We start from the raw sequence: 17057 nt of genomic DNA, 5'->3' as shown, positions 1-17057 counted from the left end.
AATGGGGCAGTAGCTTCTCCTCCAAGCCCGCTCTGTGCGGCGAACTGTTAGTTTGGTGGCTTTAAGCTCTTGGTTAAACCACCGGTTTGCGTCTTTGTCGCGTTTAGAAGTAATGCGCTTGAGTGGGGCAACGGAGTCGCAGCTGCGGGAGAGCCACTGGTCTATGGTGTCAGCCTGGGAAACGGTGGTAAGGCCCTGAAGAGGCGGGAGAGAACTGGTAAGGAGAGAGGAGAGATTCTCGAGGTTGACACGGCCCCATGATCGGACCCAGGTGTTTTTGGGCCGGGAGGGCTTAGCTGGGGGGAGAATAGGAAGGAGAAATGAAATCAAGTGGTGGTCGGACCAGGTGCAAGGGGAGATAGACAGGGATTCCACAGGGCAGTTCAGGGACCAGATCTGGTCAAGCAGGTGACCCTTGATGTGGGTGGGGGAATGGACATGAGGGATGAAGTTAAGTGAGTGGAGGGTTTCGGAAAAATCCTTTGATGATGGACATTCGGCAGGGTCGGAAGGCCAAAAATTAAAATCGCCGAGGAGCAGGATGGAGGAATTGTTGATTGTAATGGTAGCCAAGACCTCCAGAAAATCAGGAAGAAACTGTAGGGGGGACTGAGGAGGACGATAAGTGAGGAAACAGGTAAGGGGGGGAGAGGTGGATACTGTGCGAATCACCAGGAATTCAGTGGTAGCGATGTTAGGTAGAGAGAGAATTTGAAAAGGGAAAACGGTACGTGCGATGACTGCCACACCGCCCCCGTCTCTGCCCGAAGTGCGGTCGGCCCTGAGGGCATAGTAGGAGGCTGGAAGGGTGGATAGGAGTGCAGGGAGGGAGTCATCGCAGAGCCAGGTCTCAGTTAAGAAAAGAAGATCTGGAGCCTGTAAATCCAGCAAGACCGAGAGTTCGTGCGAGTGGGCAACGGCAGAACGGGTGTTAAGGTAGAAAGCTGTGATGTTTTTAGGGTTTGGCGAAGGAGCAGGCCTACAGGTCGTGGGAGGAGTATCCGGGGTAGGAGGAGGGAGAGGAAAGGGAGGGAGGGAGGCTATGCCGAAAGCAGAGATACGAGAGCTAATACTGGCCGTGATGGGTTACCTGGACTGATTGTACTTTTGCTTTTTCCACTAGAGGTGTGTTAGTCAGATGACAAAGTCCCAATGTGATTAGGCAAGCCAAAGTAGGTTGAAATGTCGACAAGTCCTATGGCCCCATTTTGGTTGCTAAGTGATCTGATATCGCTAGGAAATATACACACAAACTATTTCTGATCTGAACTGTTCCAAATCATTGGTCAACCTTGGTGCTCTGTACAGTGTCTTTCTGCATGTCTATTTGTACACATGCTCATTCTTAGAGCAGTGAGTCGTCTGCACTATCATTCCACTGTATGTATATATTGCACCTTATTGTTAATTAGGCAAATTAAGGAACAGTGGAAACAGAGAGAAAAAGTGTCATGTACCCATCACTATTATTTTTGATACTATTCAGTAAGAATTGAATGATTCAATTGCATGTAATACCTCAGAAGCATACAAAGGGTATTCAGCGGTGGTTTGTTCACTGGGGCTCATGGGTGTTGACCCCTCCCCCCCCCTTCGGCAGCGAACCCACTACGAGGCTCAATTGGCACTTCCTTCATTAATTTCATGTTGTTATAGGGCGGAGCTACGGAGCTCTCAGTGGGTGGGATGAGCAGCTGAAGCTGAGCTGCGCAGGTCAGATTGGCCGCTATTGCAGCTCTGGCCAGCCTGACATGTGCAGTTCAGGCTTCCACATTGAAGGCTGCCATGGAGCTGCGTCAGCAAGGACACAGCCCTATCGGTCTTCAGTGGATGTTTGGCTCGCATACCCCAGCCAAACCTAGCACTGCTCTTATGCTGCTTTGTATTATATGCGGCATAAGAGCAGTCTCTTTACCTCTCCGTTTATCCTTTTCTTTGTGCTCGTTTTAATGAACTCTTCAACCTTCAATCACCCCACTCTTTCCCTTTCCATCTATTTTTAATGCGTTCTACTCCTGCTTTGCCTCGCTTCACCTTTACCCTCTTCCTACTTTTATTCACAATGAAGAATCAAAAACATTACACTTTTCAAGCTCTAGTTTGCCCAACGGATTCTGCGCCCTGCTCTCCGTAATTCTCAGATCTCTGATAACCTTTCAGGGGGCCCTCTGAGAGAGCTAGTTCTGTTCTAAAGAATCTTGTCCTGATGACCTTGAATATAGCCTTATAGCCCGCCGTAGAGGGCTATACCGGCTATTAAAGGCCCTCTCCAGCGTTAAAGGCCCCGAGCCAAAGGCGAGGGCCTTTAACAAGGGAGAGGGACTTTAATAGCGATATAGCCCATCTACGAAGGGCTATAAGGCTATTAGAACATTCTGTCACTAGAGGACAGAATGTTCTAACAAAAAAAACAAAGCCTTTTGGGAGAGTGAGGGGATTGGAATCCCCTCAGGTTCCCTGAAGCCTTTGTTCACAGCCAGAGCTGTGAACAAAGTACATTGGAATGTTGGAGCTCCATGCTTATACCAGCCATTATAAGCCCGGAGCACTCCATTGTTTTCAATGGAGCTCCCAACATTCCAATGTTCTAATAATTCTTAAACGGCCAGTTTGAAATACAACAAATTGTTTGAAATACCGTTGTCCTTTCATTTAAGTGTAATGTGGGTGACATGTAAGAGTATTTTGTAGACATTTTGCCAAGAAATGTTGGCTTTATGTTTCATGCAACGTCCATTAAAAAAAAGTTGCTTTTTATATCAAACAGGACCTCAGTATGAGTAATAGGAGGGTGTCACAGAGATTATTTGCAGTAATATTAGTGAGCTGCTGTTTACAATATTGAGAACACTCGTCACTATCCACGAATATTAGATGTACACACTTTTAGAATGTACATGAGTATGTCTGTGCACTGTCAGTGACCTGTCCAAAGAGAGATGAAATTGGATCATATTTGAAAAACTGTTCCCCAAATTATTTTTGGCCCAGGGCCCCAAATATCCGATGCCTCAGCCACATATGTGGCCTAGTTTCTTATGATACATGTACCAACATTAATACGCAACAACATTATTTGTTATTAAATCAAGCATAACGTCTTTCTACAGCGCATACACTCCTGAACTTGTGTATTTTAACCCCTTAAATGCACCCTTCGGCCAACGGCCGTCCGCGAGCACTACCTTGGTAGTGCAGTGCTCGTCCGTTGCCCGACGCGGCCCCGCCCGCACAATAGAACGCCCGCACCGCAGTGGAATTACCGCCGCGGTAAAAGGGTTAAGGTGAAGGCATATATGATAGCAAAGAAAAGGGAGGCTTGGTGAAATAAAATATTTGCCTACGATCATACATTTTGGTCAAGCAGGGAAGCTGGAATTGGTCCCAGGATTTCTGCTTTTGACTGTGCAGTTTAGACCTTAGGACTGTGTAGCTGCCTCGCTCACGCAGTAAAAGTTGGAAAGAACTTTTATGGCCATCACATTCAAAAATAACCCGCCGCCACTGAGGGTATTTAGTCCAAATGGTCCAACTGGACAATTGCAGCATTGTAAAACACATTTTTAACCAGTGCACAAATTGTCCAACCAACTAAATGGGTCTATTTCTCAACATCTTCCATTAATTGTTTACAAATTCGTATTAGTCAAATTAGTCTTACTGGCAATTACAGTATCTACCACTAGCCCCACTTGATGCACAAACCTTACCAAATTATCCCTTTCTGAATTACAACATAACCTCACAAAGGAATCGTCGAGTGGTAACTTTGCTGGGATATTTCATAATGCTTTCGGCTTAAGCAACAAGCTGAGGACAATGGCCACTTCTCTTGCACATAATAATTTCAACTTCCCTACAAGTCGTCATCATGGAATATTCATGAAAGTGAATTTGGTTACTGAGTAACTTAATGTGGTCAAAAATATTACAGAGGTGAATTGCATTCCAGGAAAAAACTACTCAGCAAAACCATATTTTTAGTAAAGAAGTCATCTCTCAGTTCAACTCAAACGTGGAAATCGAGCCTGGTGGACATCTGAAAGTTCTGGACTGAGTGGGTCAAGGACCCCGAATCCCAGGATGTGCGCAAGTCGTAACTCACACGCGCTAAGAAAGGGCAGCATGAATGAACTTCTCGCGCCGAGCACTGCGTAATAAATAATACGCGCTGCCGTCATCCACATATTAGATTTAATATAGCGGTTCAAAATAAGAGGCTAGCTTTAATTCATATCATACTCTTTAGATGATCACAATAGATTCAACAGCAGTGTATCTATTATTTTTGTTCCGATAGTATCACTTTGATGATTCTGTTGAAAATCATTTAATGCTTGATAAATACATGCCTAATGTTTTCTTTAGAATGAAATTCTGGATAATAGGCTGACCTAGCTTTATGTATCTCTACCTTTACATACCCCTGAGGAAGGGTCCGTGATTCGACTCGAAATGCATTGGGTTATAAAGTTCACAAAAAGTAACCGAATGAATTTCACCATGAAGTAATGGATGATTCAATAAATTAATATTATGATTCAACTTTGGAAGTTTATGAAGCACATGTTTGAATCTGGAAGAAATACGTTAAGAAACATTTCTGTTTCAAGTTTAACTTGCGCACATCCTGGAGTTCGGGGTCCAGGACCCACTCAGTTCAGAATTTATAACAGCACTGTTGGGCACAGTGCAACGGATGTTCCGCACAATTTGAATGATCATACATTTTGAGTTTAACATTGTTGAACACGAGTGCACGGAGATAAAAAACTGGGATATCTGAAAGTACCAAGTCTAAAGCTTTGTAACATTAACTTGGCCATGTGTAAGCTATTATGTTAACCAGTAGCTATGTGTTAAAGGTCTATATACTTGTTTAAAGGAGACACTGCACAACCATAAATGTAAACAGGACATGGTGACCCTCGACAGGTTTCCAATCAAATAGGAAAGCAAGTGTCTGTCAAAAGAAGAACGTTCCCTAGAGCAGATAATTACTTGGCGACCATGGTTATTGAAGAAGATTTTAACCCAAAAGGAAAACGTTTGCTCACCCACAGCCCCTGATGTGACTGGTGTATTTATGAATATTACCAGTTCTGCATTACCAACAACTAAAAGTCAGCAATCACAAATGTTATCTTCTACTTCAACAACCACTGAATTCTTAATGTGCACAGTTTAGTGCATTGTCTTTGGTGGTGAAGTAGTTTTTCCAAGCGTAGGGTGCCCCTTTTTGCAAGGTTGCCCCCACTTTCTGCCTAATGTTGATGCACTTTGACTGAGTACGCTCTGAGTTCCTGCCAATCAGGTACCCAGGCCCTATGTTCTTTCCCTAAACTGTACTGTTGCAAAACCCAATTGGTAACTCTCCGGCCACATGTAAGTCCCTTGTAAAAATGTATCATAGGTACCAAGGGCACTGTGACCAGGAAAGGCCTCGAAGGGCTGCAGCACTTATTACTGTCGCTCTCAGAGGCCCTGTACCTTTACACACACACACACACACACTGCCATGGCAGGCTGCGTTTTGGTGCGGAGCAAAGTGAAGAGTCGACATGGCAAACATCCCTGTGTGCCATGCCTATAATCCACTGCCCTGGCATAGGTAAGCCACCCTTCTAGCTGGGTGAACTATACCAGTGGTGAGGGTACAAGTGCATGAGCTCTATACTTCTACAGTGTCTAAGTCCATTCTTAGACATTGTATGTGCAGTAATGCCATAAAGAGTATATGGTCTGAGAGTTTGTCATTATGAACTCTGCAGCACCATGATGGCTTAACTGAAAACTGGGAAGTTTGATATCACACTTCTCAGCACATTGAGCCCACACTGATGCCAGTGTGGGATTTAATGAACAATGCACTCAGAAATGCCCCCGAAAAACAACCTAACTCTAGTGTCCTGGCTGAGTGGCTGCTCGCCAGCTGCCACCACCTGGGCAGGATCCAGAAAGGGAAAGCTTCGAAGGCTTGCTGCCTTTGTGTGCTACCCCAGCCATTTGCTGCTCCCAGCAACTAGCCTCCACCGGTTCTGACCCCTACTTTGGGTGGGAGAATCAGCTGGAAAACCAAGTTAGGAGTAGAAGTGTGCCCAACTTTGCCAACCCCACCTCTCGGGCGGGGGAGGCGAGGTGATGTCCTACTCTCGGTCCCTGTCATCTTGAAGATGGGGAGAACCAGCCAACCAGAGCAAGGCTTGTGCCCCCCTTCCACTGGAGGGTGGCATAATAGGGGTAGTACCCACCCCAAGGAAGGGATGGTCCTGACCTGTACCTAGCTGTAACGCCCCTAAAGTTAGTATTTAGAGACAACCCTCAACCTTGCCTCCTTAGAATAGAAGAGAGAAGAATAAGGACCGAAGAAGCCATGCTGAAAGAAGAAGAGGAGGACACCAACTGACTTGGCCCCAGCCCTACCGGTCTGCGCTGACCTCAGCATGCTCCAGCAAAATCCCGGTGCGTCCAGCAGCCCCCCAGAACCCGGAGGACCGGCCCTGCCTTCCCAAACCAGACGTTGTCTCCCGCAAGGACAGGATTTGCTCACCCACAGACTCTGGCTCTGGCCAAATCGACACATCTGCCCCACTCTGCACCCGACGCCCACGGCCCGAGTTCAAGTGGCCCAATACCACGAGCAGGTCTCCATAGCGATCCTGACCTGGGATCTGGTGATCCCTGACCGACCTCAAGTCTCCAACCGACGCCTGCAGCCCATTTCTGGAGGATCCCCGCGACTGAGACCAGAGCCGGTAAAAAGAACCAATGCCAAAAGACAACCTTGCACCAGACGTCCCACGGCCTTGCTGGCCCAACCGACAGTGTCCCGACATCTCAAGACATCCCAACTTACCCCTCCAACCAGTGGTCGCCTCCAGAAGATCTTCGTCCCCGAGCCTGCAGTGTTTGTTGCAACTGGAGAAACCCCATTGAAAACAACAAGGCACCCGACGCCAAAACCGCACCCTTCACCCGGCCGTCTCTGAGCTGCAGTGGGTGCACCTTTTATGCTAAATCGGATCCCCCTTTGCCCTGAGCCTAAGTCCAGGAGCTTTGGTCCCACAACCTTGTGGCCTGCACTTGAGCAGCCACCAATCGGAGGCCCCTATCCCCCATGGGATAACACTGGGCCTCAGCACTCTGCACCCGGCCGCCCTGTGCCGCTGAGGGTGATTTGAGAGTGCATCCTTGACCCTGGGGGAACTCTTGTTTGAACCTCAGAAGATCAACTCCCAAATCGAAGTACTTACCGTTAATCCAATAACATTTTTTCTTCCATAGGACTGCATTGACTGCTTACTTGTGAAAAGTGTTTTAAGGGTGGAGTTGGTTTGTATGGAAACCTTAAGAAACTGCATATGTACAAAAACTGATTTACTTACCTTTTCTATAGGAAGTGTCCCATTGTGATATTCTAGGCATATCACACTGAGTAGAAAAAGTAACGTAAAAAGTAATCTGAAAAGTAATTTACAACATAATCTCAGTAGTAACTGAAAAGTAATCCACTGTTTTATGAACAAGTAACTTGCCTGTAACCAATACAATTGCATTCAACTGCATTTAAACTGTATTTAACTGCATTATTCTTGAAAAGTATTATTACACTTACTTGTACAACTAAATAATATTTTTTTTACAAATTGCTCTCAGTTCAGTCTTTGAGTGTGTGATATTTCTTGCCTGAGTGCGTACAATAAATGCTTAACACTACCCTCTGACAAAGGCTTACTGCTCGCCCACACTACCACATATAGAGAGTAAGGTATTATTTACTTTTATCTCTGCCTACCTTTGGGGTTCCACTGGACTCTGTGCACACTATACCTTACTTTGGTATAGTATATACAGAGCCAGCTTCCTACATAGGGTATTGGTTAGACAATAATAAACCACTGATGCTTCAAAAAAGATTTTTTACATTAATTGTGCAGAAGGTCGAGACTATTAACAACAACAAAATTCAGTGAGCCTTCATTGTCATCTCCATATTTTGCCTGAGACTAGTTTGAAGCAATTAGATTGGATTTTCATGCAAGATAAACTCTTAGTCATGGAACCAATTAATTCTGTTTTAGGCTATATAGAGTGTTTAGGAGCCAACCCCTACATCATTATTTGTGAATATATTCTTTGTTATTTGGAGTTGCAGCATGTACTTCTATATCTGTCGGTATGTGCTTGTTTAAACCTTATTTAACAAAATGCACACAATACGTACAATGTATGTTGTATATGCTGTATGAAAGCATACAAAGGTTAATCTTTTTCCATTTTTGTGTATCAACAGATTTTGTTAAAAAAACATAGTGGCATACTTACCCAATGAAGGGATTTTTATAACACTGAATTTAATCTATGCTTTGAGAATTACTTGAAACCAGCCCAACTCTAATTATGATTACATTAAGAAAGTGAAGTAAATATTATTAAAGAAGTATTAGAATAATAATCATTATGTTTAAAGAGCTAATAAAATACTAAGGCCCAGATGTCCTAAGGCTTTGTGCTGGATGGACCAAGTGCATGGTATTTACTATCTACTGCAAAAAGTGTTTTATGGTGCCATCTTCTCAACCTAAAAAATGCTTTGCAGCACTTTGCTTCAAAGGGGCGTTGAGAGTATGGATAGGCGGAATCACCCAGAGGGTTTGAAGCAAAGTCTGAACTACCAAGGTAGCCTGGACAGGCTTTATGCCAAACAATATGCCTGCTACTGGACCAAGTATAAACATGGGACAGTTGTTCATTTGCACACAAACAAAAGTGTGCTTCAGTGTAAGGCACACATGCAATTTGTGGGATCCTTATGAGTTTTTCTAGGCAAAGGAATTTGCACTGGAAGTGTGCTAGTAATTTTCAGTCATGGGATTAGTCATTTTTTTGCACCTGCAGAGAACCGCCGCAATACTAGTGGTTGCCAAGGGAGTTTGCAAGACGGGCGAGGAACAGGGTTCCGACCTTTCTGGTGCACTCAAGAGGTCAATAGGACCGTGCGTTAAACTCTACTAGCCTCTTGGATCCCTGTCCAGCTACTTCCTGCAGTTTGAAGGCAACCAAACAAGTTCCTTTTGTAATCATGCATTATTTGCTGCTCTTGCTACAAACTCCGGCTGGGGCAGCATAACTTTTCTCCTCCAATATTCTGTTATTTGAGATATCTACCAAGAAGTAAGTAGGTTTGCCCTTCAACATTACCCTGCCCCTGCATCAGACCTCCTCCGACATCCTGTTTTTGGTGTCCACATCTTTTGAGGCTAGAATGTTAGTGGGTTCAGCACATCTGGTTTCTGACAGAAGGCTGGGGAGATACATTTAGAAACATAGTACTGTCCATAAGCTCCCTCGAAGACCTTTGATATAATAAAAGTACTCCTAATGGAATTGCTTTAATTGTTTTCTTCAGCTGTCACACCCTCGAGTCTCATGCCATCATAGTCCAGTAGAGGGAGCAGAACTTGGTTTTTGGGTCAGATATGTTTTTTACAATTCTCGGAAAGGACCTCTATCATCGAAGACCAGAGCAATACTGTAAACTTCTCACCCCAGGGACCTAGCCTTGCCAAAATGTTGGCTGAATATCATTTCCTAGATGATTGTTAGTAACAGAAATAATGGCCTCTCTTTTTATCCTGTAAGTGTCCTATATCTGGGCTTCATCTAACCATGTCACTTAACATTTACGTTTAGTGTCTTGCCTCACTTTGTTTGGACTCCCCATAAATTAGTAATCTCAAACGACAAAAGGGAGGCACTACAAGCAAATTGCCCTTAGTTTATTTTGAGAAGCAGACTGATGTAGAAAATGGAGGGTAGGAAAGGCTAGAGGTAGTGAAAGCTTTAATGAAACTCACTGTGAAAGCTCCACAAAGACTGTAAGGATACTCAACTTCGCAATACTAACTCTTAGCTCGGGCTCAGGAAAAACGAGTCTAATAATCACACTTTTATGTTATCTAGGGTTCAAACAATAGATTCTTCATTTTGGCTGCACAAGCAAACAGTCTCCACCGAACAGCACAGTTATTGCTTATCTTGGCAGTTCATACCTACCAGTGGATTCTTCAGGATTTGGATCAAAGTTCAACCACTCCACGCAAAGGGGATATGCAGGGAGGAGGATATCATGATGGACATAGAAGGAATCCTCTTCTGAATTATACACTGGAAGAAAAACGTGAATTACCTTACTGAATCAAAAGAATGAACAAATAAGCATCACAACACACAACGGCAAATTAATTTTTAAGTAAAATATATATATTTTTTGTAGCACCATTCTTTATTGGTTTTTACAAAGTATAAACAAGTGCCATGCCACCCGAGCAATGGTAACAACATGTAGCACCCTAGATTGAAACATATTTCAACAGTTGCAATTAAGGACAGAGAGAGAAAGGCATGGGGAAAAAAATCTTCTATGCAAAACCATGTTTAGAGCTCACAACTCCCCACGCCCCACCAACAAGGGTAACAATAGACAGGAGGAAAAGTAACATAAGCTAAGTATGGTAGATGTCAAAGCAGAAGGCAATCATGCAGTTTAATTAAAGTCTCCCCGGTGATTTCCCCGTTCTGGGGGGGTATATGAAAATCACACAACTTGCAGTGCCCATTCCATCGTCCCAATGCAGCCCTTAGTATGACAACCTACCTCTAAGTATGTAGGCGGTGGTCGGTGAGTTCCTCACTGAGTCAGTATTCAGCTTGGTATGTCAGTCAAACTGACGCTGGAGCAGTGTCGCTGAACGCTGATACACTGAACAAACCACAGATGACTTTAAATGAAGGAATGATCCCCACATTTCCTCTAACTTCTACAGTTGATAATCGAGTTTGTAGATAATTTTATCATATGATGCCATAGCGTGCAGGTCTGCCAACCACATCTGGTAAGAGGGTGGAGTAGCGGCTTTCCAGTGGTGCAGGATCAAAGCCGTTGAGAGTCATCTATCAGCATGATGGGGCATGTGTGAAAGGGGGAATGCAGCAATGTTAGCCGATTCATAAATGGTGCAAACACCCCTAGTTCGTTTTGAAGGAGGTCCCAGACTGAGTGGCGGTAATGTGAGAGGGTTGGGCATTCCCACAGGACATGTACTGAATCACAAACGATAGCAGGGCCTCTCCATCATTTGGAGTCTGATAGCATGTATGCTCTGAGGAGCTTGGTTGACGACCAGTGCCAACAATGGAGGATCTTGAAGTAACAACATTTTAGCCTGGCTTCACATAGTGTTCGATCATGATCCTCTAAAGTGTAAGCCACTCGTTCATCATGGAGGGTTGCGATCTGGATACCCACCATTGACGCAAGTTCTGTGCAGTCGGTTGAGAAAAAAAAATGTCCGTCAGGGTAGCATAAAGACACAACATATTTCCCTTAGACATTTTTCAAGTTATAATGTAATGTAGTATTCTGTCAGCCTCCAAGGTCTCCAGGTGTAGAACTGAAGCCCTTACTTCTACAAAAGAGAAGCAAAGGGGAGAAAGTCGCCCTTGGTGTAAATGTGTTCCATACAGAGTATGCCCTTGTCCCTCTACAGGCACCACTCCAGTTCCACCCCTCTAATCGAAATGTCTTTATTCCTCCAGATGAGTGCATGCAGGTGTATAATGCAGGGAGTTTGAAGCCGCTTGTGCGCCCATTCCCATGAGAAGCGTGAGGTATGAAGTATAGGGTTACCCTTGGGGTCTGTTTGAGCATGTGATGAGTAATAGACCGCAAGGTCACCTGTCGAATGTAGGAGTTTCTTTTCCCCAGACGCAGTCTCTCTTTGAGTTTTCAACATGTAACCCATGTGAGCCAGCCCGGAAGCCATTCAATATGATTCAGCATGTGGAAGACATAGGACCCCTGGCATGCTTTTAGGATATAGCTTTGAGGCCTTGAGGTGTGGTGTGCGAACAGCCCATATGAAATTTCTGATGAGGCAGTCAAATTCCCAAAGAATAGAATTGTGTACCCTAAGTAGCAGCATGCCAAAAACATAACTGAACTGCAGTATCGCGTTCATTTTCACAATCTGCACTTTGCCCCATAAGGAGGCGCTGGAGTTTAGACCAGATAGTGAACTCGGTAGTGACTTTATCCATAATAGGGGTTGTACTGTCCTTGAGCATATTAGCAAGAACCCGACTGAAGTAGACTCCCAAGTACTTAAGGTGGCTTTTGTCATAAAAAATAAACAAGAGGCTGATTAATATCATGCAAGACATCTAATAGATGGCAAGTAGTTTTTCTAAAATCCTGCTAAACCATCTACAATAAAACGGATGTTGAGACGGAAAAATCCTCCACATGTTAATGGACTTGCACCCCTGCCCTGAGTGCCACAACTGTACTGATGTCTTCATCCCTAATGCTGATTTTTGTTGTCAGAGGCAAACAAGGATCATGCGTGTGCCCCATGACAAAAGGCCTGTCTTGTGAATAATGGATTTGTTGGACCGGGAGGGGCACTCAAAGTGCTACACTCATAGTGGTGAAAGGCTCCTGCCTTTACAAGGAGTTAAGCAGCATGAGTGCGTTGGTGGCAGCATACCATGTAGCGATAAGTAGGAGTGAAGAGGGCCCACAACACTGGAGTGGGGCCGACAGGTTCACTCATTTAAAGTTGAGCTGCTGAATGCTAAACTTATACATCGGTTTGATGTATAATGTCGTGAAGTGCATGTATGATGTACATATACTGGATGTATGTGTTGCTGTGAGTGGGACAATACACGAAGGATGTAATGCTGTGCATTGCATGTATGTTATGTGCATCCACTAGGTGAATGTCTGCCTGTGAATGGTACAATGCATGAAGGATACAGTATGGGGAGTGCGTGTATCTTACACGGATGTGCTGGCTGTATGTGTGCCTGTGGATTGGACAATACATGGCAGACTATAGGATCCATTTTGGGACACGCAGTGCTGCATGGTGAAAAATGAGGAGGGAGAAAAATCCCCCCCTGACAGATTGTGTATTGCTGCATTTCTGCAGCATGGGTGGGACACACTGGAGGTGAGAGAGCCAAACTCTCCAGTACACTCCAAAGGGTGCTCTTTGAGTCAGAGAGAGAGATGTCACAAGGAAGGTCCCTGGGAACATATCAGGAAGGCGATTGGGCTGATAAGAGAAACCATAAAGAGTAGGGCTGAGGCCCTGGGCTAACCTTTTGATACGCATATCACTGTGTCTGCCATGCAGGTGTGAACTTCTCGTCACTCCCATGGCGTGCTGAGGGGCAATCAGCTGTGGAGTTGTTTCTGATGTAACAGACTGCTTTCAGGAGGAAGAAAGGGCACAGGAGTGGCCACTTCAAAGACTCTGATTAAATCACATTTTGTGTCTGGAAATAGACTATTAGAAGTAGAGCTTGATACCCCAAAAAATGTCAACTGTCAAAATGGGCTGTGCCAGGAGGACAAGCTCTGCAGGAGTCTGCGTGTGACCAGGACTAGGGGGCTAAAGCCTGCTAGTATTCGAAGTGAGTGAAGGGACAACAACCACTGAAACCAAAACCACCTGCCCTGTAGCACTAGCGCATGCCTGCTTGCCAAAAACAGTGTGTCCTGTGAGGAAGAGGAGAATGTTGCAGGGAGTAAGTTCCAGTGGGGAATCCTGGCAAGTGGAGTCCTTTAGCAAAGTACAGAGACAGGAGACAGCTACTGCACAGATCGAGTCTTTGCCCATGTGCAGGGAAATTCAGCGTCCCTCTTATGTCAAAGTATGGCCACCGTAAAGTGACCCACTATCATCGCTGTCCCTAATGGGTCATCGCCCGTGTGGAGTGAGGAACCGATAACTACGTATGCCAGGAGGGTCCACCATGAAGAGATTGCCATACTGAGAGAAACGTAACTAGTGTGAATTGGTGAGCCGGTGACCCTGTATGTGAGGAAGGGCCCCTGTGATGAAATCTTATGAGCCGACCGGGTTGGAGCACGTCTGCAGTTGAGAGATAATGCCCTATATGCCAGAGGGGACCACCGGGACTACGCAAGAAGCATGACCTGGTTTGATCATCACCGGAGGAGAGAGGCCACCGTGAGTACCCCTACGGAACTGCACCGTGACTGAGGACCAATGTCAGACTTTTGCATGTCTACCTCCTCCGTATGTGGACCCCCCCCCACAACTCACTGTGGGAAGGACCAAGACCTTACCCAACATGGAGGAGCCACAAAGAACCTCTGGTCACTGCAGCTGCGCTACCGCATGTAAGGAACTTGAGGACCGCAGTACGCCGCCAACCTAGACCGTGTGCAGAGAACTTGACAGAAACAGCCGCTGCAGCTCCTGCACCCGCTGAGGGGACATGCTCTTGGGCTTTGGTCGCTCCAATCAGGTGCGGGTAATACTGATTTTGAGCCAGTCAGTCCTGGGGGAACTTGCTTGCTAGATAGCATTTTGGTGCAGAGTCGGAGTCGAACTGAATGTTCCCTACACTGAATGGGGAATAACCAGTATGGCTAATGCATGGAGAGAGAGTGGAAATCGGGGAACCACATAAAAAACACTAAATCTCTGACCATAGGCGACTGGGGAAGTTGCTTGTGAACGTTGTATTTCCCTTTGCATTGGTAGCTGTAAAATAAATACTTATTTTTCATAAAAATAAGTATTTCACTGCACAATCATTTATTGCTGCTGCTGCACTTTTTTGAGTTGTGGGCCTGTGTGTTCATCCCCCTCACCCCTGCGAAGCCTTGGACTACTCGACCCACATAATTACTGAGAGTAAAGTGGGGAAGTGGCACCTGGCCCAGTTGCTCAGGATCCATAGTAGGTTGAGAACTGAGACATCAAGAGTAAAAGGCTTCAGCCCCCAGGGCTGGGGCCAGTAACCCCTGCTTTTCCTGTGGCCCTCTAAATGGGGTTCTGACTCCATAAAAAAGGAAAACAGTGCTACGGTCCATACACTGGAAAGTTCCAAAAGAGGTTTATCAACAACAGACTAAGGCTTCATCTTTTTAGACCAAGTTAAAAGAGCAGCAAGGGATCATACAGTATGCAGTTTTTTCAACTGATTGAGGAACCATAACTTTATTGACAGATAACTCAACAAATTAGCCAGAACACCTGAAGCACCATAAGTACAACACTTTAAGACTATCATTTTGAGATACTTCGTCCGAAGTCTGCTGAGAGCTAAAAAGGCAGAAAACAGCTACATTCACTACCAGTAAATGTGTAAACGTGTGCACTTTAGCTCCCATGCTTCTCTTTCTTACAGCTGAAAATGAGATCAATTAAGATACACTACAGGCTACTCAATATGTTCTAAAACATAAATCCAGAGAAATCAAAATCACAACATGAAAAGGTGGAGTTGGCATAAAACCTATAGATATTTACCCACAAAGATAACTGTTAAATTAACTTGAAAAATGCTTTAAATGGTGCAGCACAGTCACTGAACAATATGTGTAGTTGACAGACTTATTAAAGCTGACCTTGGAGCAAGAGTTTGAAGGGACCAATCGCCATTGACGCGATCAAATTGGCTCCAACACAATAGTCCGCTTATATCAAGAGGATTTTGAAAGGGGGATTTTGTCTACTACCACAAGGGTGTACTTTCAAAATCAGATCGGGACACGCTTTATGTATCATCCCCTATCACTTTAATCTTGATTTCAAGATTTTGGGGAAGGAGTTAACCAGCAGGTTCCCACCGGTGTTGCTGTAACTAGTGCACCAGGACCAAAATAGGTTTATGCAATAGGGAAGCATTATCCCAAGAGTACGAAAGCTGTTCCATGTCCTAAGTGTTACTCCAATGGGAACTGGCAGAGCAGTCGTGGCATCCATTTACATTTACATTTACATTTACATCCATAATTAAGGAGCAAGACCTTCATTCTTTAGATTGGGAATTTCAGTGACCCATTTTCTGTTTTATGAGCTTTGGGGTGAAATCATTAAGTGAATCTAGCTTCTTTAATCACCACTGTAAGAAATTGGGTTATTAATCGAGAGGGGTAAGAGTCCCACTCAAGTAATAACCATAATCCTTGTCGGGGTGAACCACAAAAATAACTAACAAAACCTAGTAGCTTGGCACAAAAGCTGTCAGGCTTAACTAAGAGGCAATGTGTAAAGTATTTATGCATTACTCATACTGTAATAAAGTGAAAACACAACACAACAAATCCCAAACCAATTTAGAAAAGTAGAGTACATTTTACAAATAAAATGACACAAAAAACATAAAATCTAATAAGTAGCTCGGCAGGTGTCAGCGTCAAAGTAGTGGAAGCTTGTGATCAGATACCACTTGGTGTCTGAGTTGGCAGAGCCAGGAGCTCAGACGGGAGGTCAGCCAACTGACCCATAAAATCACTTATGGGGGGTGGGTTCAAGGCAAGCCGGTCCAGTCTTCCAACAAGCTCAGAAAGCAGGGCAGTCCTTCTTCTGAGTCAAACAGGTCCAGGAATGTTCTGAAGAGAGACTCGGAGGGTACATTTATATGCAGTAGTAGTCTGTGTGGGAGGTATACCTTTTTCTAACCCTAAACTGGTCCTGATAAATTCCTCCCTTTCCCCTAGGTTTAGCTCTAATCTGTCTAGGGAATCGAAAGGCAAGCAGGCCCAGGTGTGGACTGATTTTGACAGTGACAGGGCAGCCATCTTCAGAAGTCCGGAAGGGCTGGGTACAGTCCTCACACTACCCTTTGAAGCTCAGAGAGGGCAGTGTATAACACCCCCGCCATTCTGCTGAGGAGAGAAACACCTTTCCCCACACCCAAGACCCTTTTGTACCAATTCTGGAAGCAATACATATCACACCTCAGGAGAGCCATCAACAGTCAAATGACCCGGGATGCTGGCATGCACAAAGGCAAACTTGGATTAGGCAGAAAAATGCCAACTTTCTAAACGTGGCCTTTTCAGAATAGTGATGTAAAATCAGACTTTACTATTAACCCGTTGCACGCTGATGACGGAACCGCTCCGTCATCAGCTGCGGTGGCGCTGTGCTGATGACGGAGCGGTTCCGTCATGGCCCTGCCGCCGCGCCTGCGCGGCGCGGATTCCGCGCCTGCGCTGGGCGTTCTAT

The 17057-nt window shown here is 45.0% G+C and overlaps 1 protein-coding gene across 2 annotated transcripts in view; it reads right to left on the bottom strand.

Moving 5' to 3' along the window:
* Positions 1-17057, bottom strand: part of PWP1 (PWP1 homolog, endonuclein) — a 460981-nt gene that overhangs the window by 335559 nt on the left and 108365 nt on the right. For both annotated transcript variants that reach the window (XM_078673945.1, XM_078673946.1), the window contains exon 6: positions 10057-10167. In XM_078673945.1, coding sequence (XP_078530071.1) covers positions 10057-10167 — 111 coding nt within the window. The remainder of the gene's footprint in view (positions 1-10056; positions 10168-17057) is intronic.

The sequence above is a fragment of the Lissotriton helveticus genome, chromosome 1_1 (assembly GCF_964261635.1).
Source record: "Lissotriton helveticus chromosome 1_1, aLisHel1.1, whole genome shotgun sequence".
Lineage (NCBI taxonomy): Eukaryota > Metazoa > Chordata > Amphibia > Caudata > Salamandridae > Lissotriton > Lissotriton helveticus.
Note: the sequence above shows the minus strand (reverse complement) of the source record. Positions and strands in the feature narration are given on the sequence as shown.